General features: G+C 58.6%; 1 protein-coding gene across 1 annotated transcript in view; it reads right to left on the minus strand.

Moving 5' to 3' along the window:
- Positions 1 to 522: 522 nt before the first annotated feature.
- LOC122562435 (T-box-containing protein TBX6L-like) overlaps positions 523 to 1,468 on the minus strand; it is a 17,202-nt gene continuing 16,256 nt past the window's right edge. Inside the window, exon 7 of the mRNA XM_043715292.1 lies at positions 523 to 919. Coding sequence (XP_043571227.1) covers positions 523 to 919 — 397 coding nt within the window. The remainder of the gene's footprint in view (positions 920 to 1,468) is intronic.

The following is a 1,468-nucleotide window of genomic DNA, read 5'->3' on the forward strand; positions in this document are numbered from 1 at the left end:
ACCCAGAAGCTATGCAGTAGGAAACGTTTTATTCTGCTGTAAGATCTGTGTCGCCTGTACTCTGTAATGAGCCATAAACAACATCAACTTCCACTGATCATGAAAGCCAAATTAGATAACTCCCTGTATCTGGGTGGCAGGTCACATGATACTGATAGCTGTCTCTAATTCCACGTCAAGCTGTGGGAGGGTCTTGCATTGCTACAGGACTGAGAGACCAAATTCCTCATGTTCTCTGGCTGAATGAACATCTATATTGTACCAGAGTCACCTAGCCGAGCACGGGGGAGAGATGGAGTTTGAGGATTCCAGAAAGTTCCATTGACCGCTGCTCACCGTGGTTGTACCTACAGGCCTCCTGAAGGGGTTGGAAGGCTCTACACAACCCCAGGGATTGGAGAGGGTCTTTACCCCAGGCCCTGCCGTGATCACCCGTGTAGAGAGATGCCCTCGTTCCCATGAGCCACCAGCGGGTGAGATGATCAGGCCCAGTGCCAGTCCGTTCACAATCTCAACCTTTTATCACCAACAGGGATATGGGAAGACTGGGTACGGGTTCCACTCCATCACCCCACTGGTCGCAGGGTAGCTGGGCACTCTGTGACACCCAAACTCCATGCCAAGGTGGGAGGACTGCCCGTTGGGGTGGAGCTCATTGCGATCTTGTCTAGGGACACCCCATTGGCTAAGAGGTCCCGCAGTCTGACCATGGACATGGCTGATGGCCCTGATGGTGCTCCCACTGTTCAATGCCATGTTGAAGGGCCCTGGGTAGTCCTGTGTTTGCTGGGAGCCGAGCACTACATCAGGGGAGAGCTCCATCATTGGCACAGCACTGACATCCAGGTGGGCCCTGTGCCCTTCGGAGGAGGGCCGATTCCTGACCTCCATCCTGGGATGGAGCTGGTGGGCAGAGCTGCTGGATAAAGGCAACAGAACAATATCAGCTCTTCAGGGAATCCAGAGAAACTGCCCACCTACGCTCTCCCAGCTCCTCCCGTACCCTCTCCCAGCTCCTCCCGTACCCTCTCCCAGCTCCTCCCGTACCTCTCCCTGCCTCCTCCCGTACCCTCTCCCAGCTCCTCCCGTACCCTCTCCCAGCTCCTCCCGTACCCTCTCCCAGCTCCTCCCGTACCCTCTCCCAGCTCCTCCCGTACCCTCTCCCAGCTCCTCCCGTACCCTCTCCCAGCTCCTCCCGTACCCTCTCCCAGCTCCTCCCGTACCCTCTCCCAGCTCCTCCCGTACCCTCTCCCAGCTCCTCCCGTACCCTCTCCCAGCTCCTCCCGTACCCTCTCCCAGCTCCTCCCGTACCCTCTCCCAGCTCCTCCCGTACCCTCTCCCAGCTCCTCCCGTACCCTCTCCCAGCTCCTCCCGTACCCTCTCCCAGCTCCTCCCGTACCCTCTCCCAGCTCCTCCCGTACCCTCTCCCAGCTCCTCCCGTACCCTCTCCCAGCTCCTCCCGTACCTC

This window comes from Chiloscyllium plagiosum, chromosome 25 (assembly GCF_004010195.1).
Source record: "Chiloscyllium plagiosum isolate BGI_BamShark_2017 chromosome 25, ASM401019v2, whole genome shotgun sequence".
NCBI classification, from domain to species: domain Eukaryota; kingdom Metazoa; phylum Chordata; class Chondrichthyes; order Orectolobiformes; family Hemiscylliidae; genus Chiloscyllium; species Chiloscyllium plagiosum.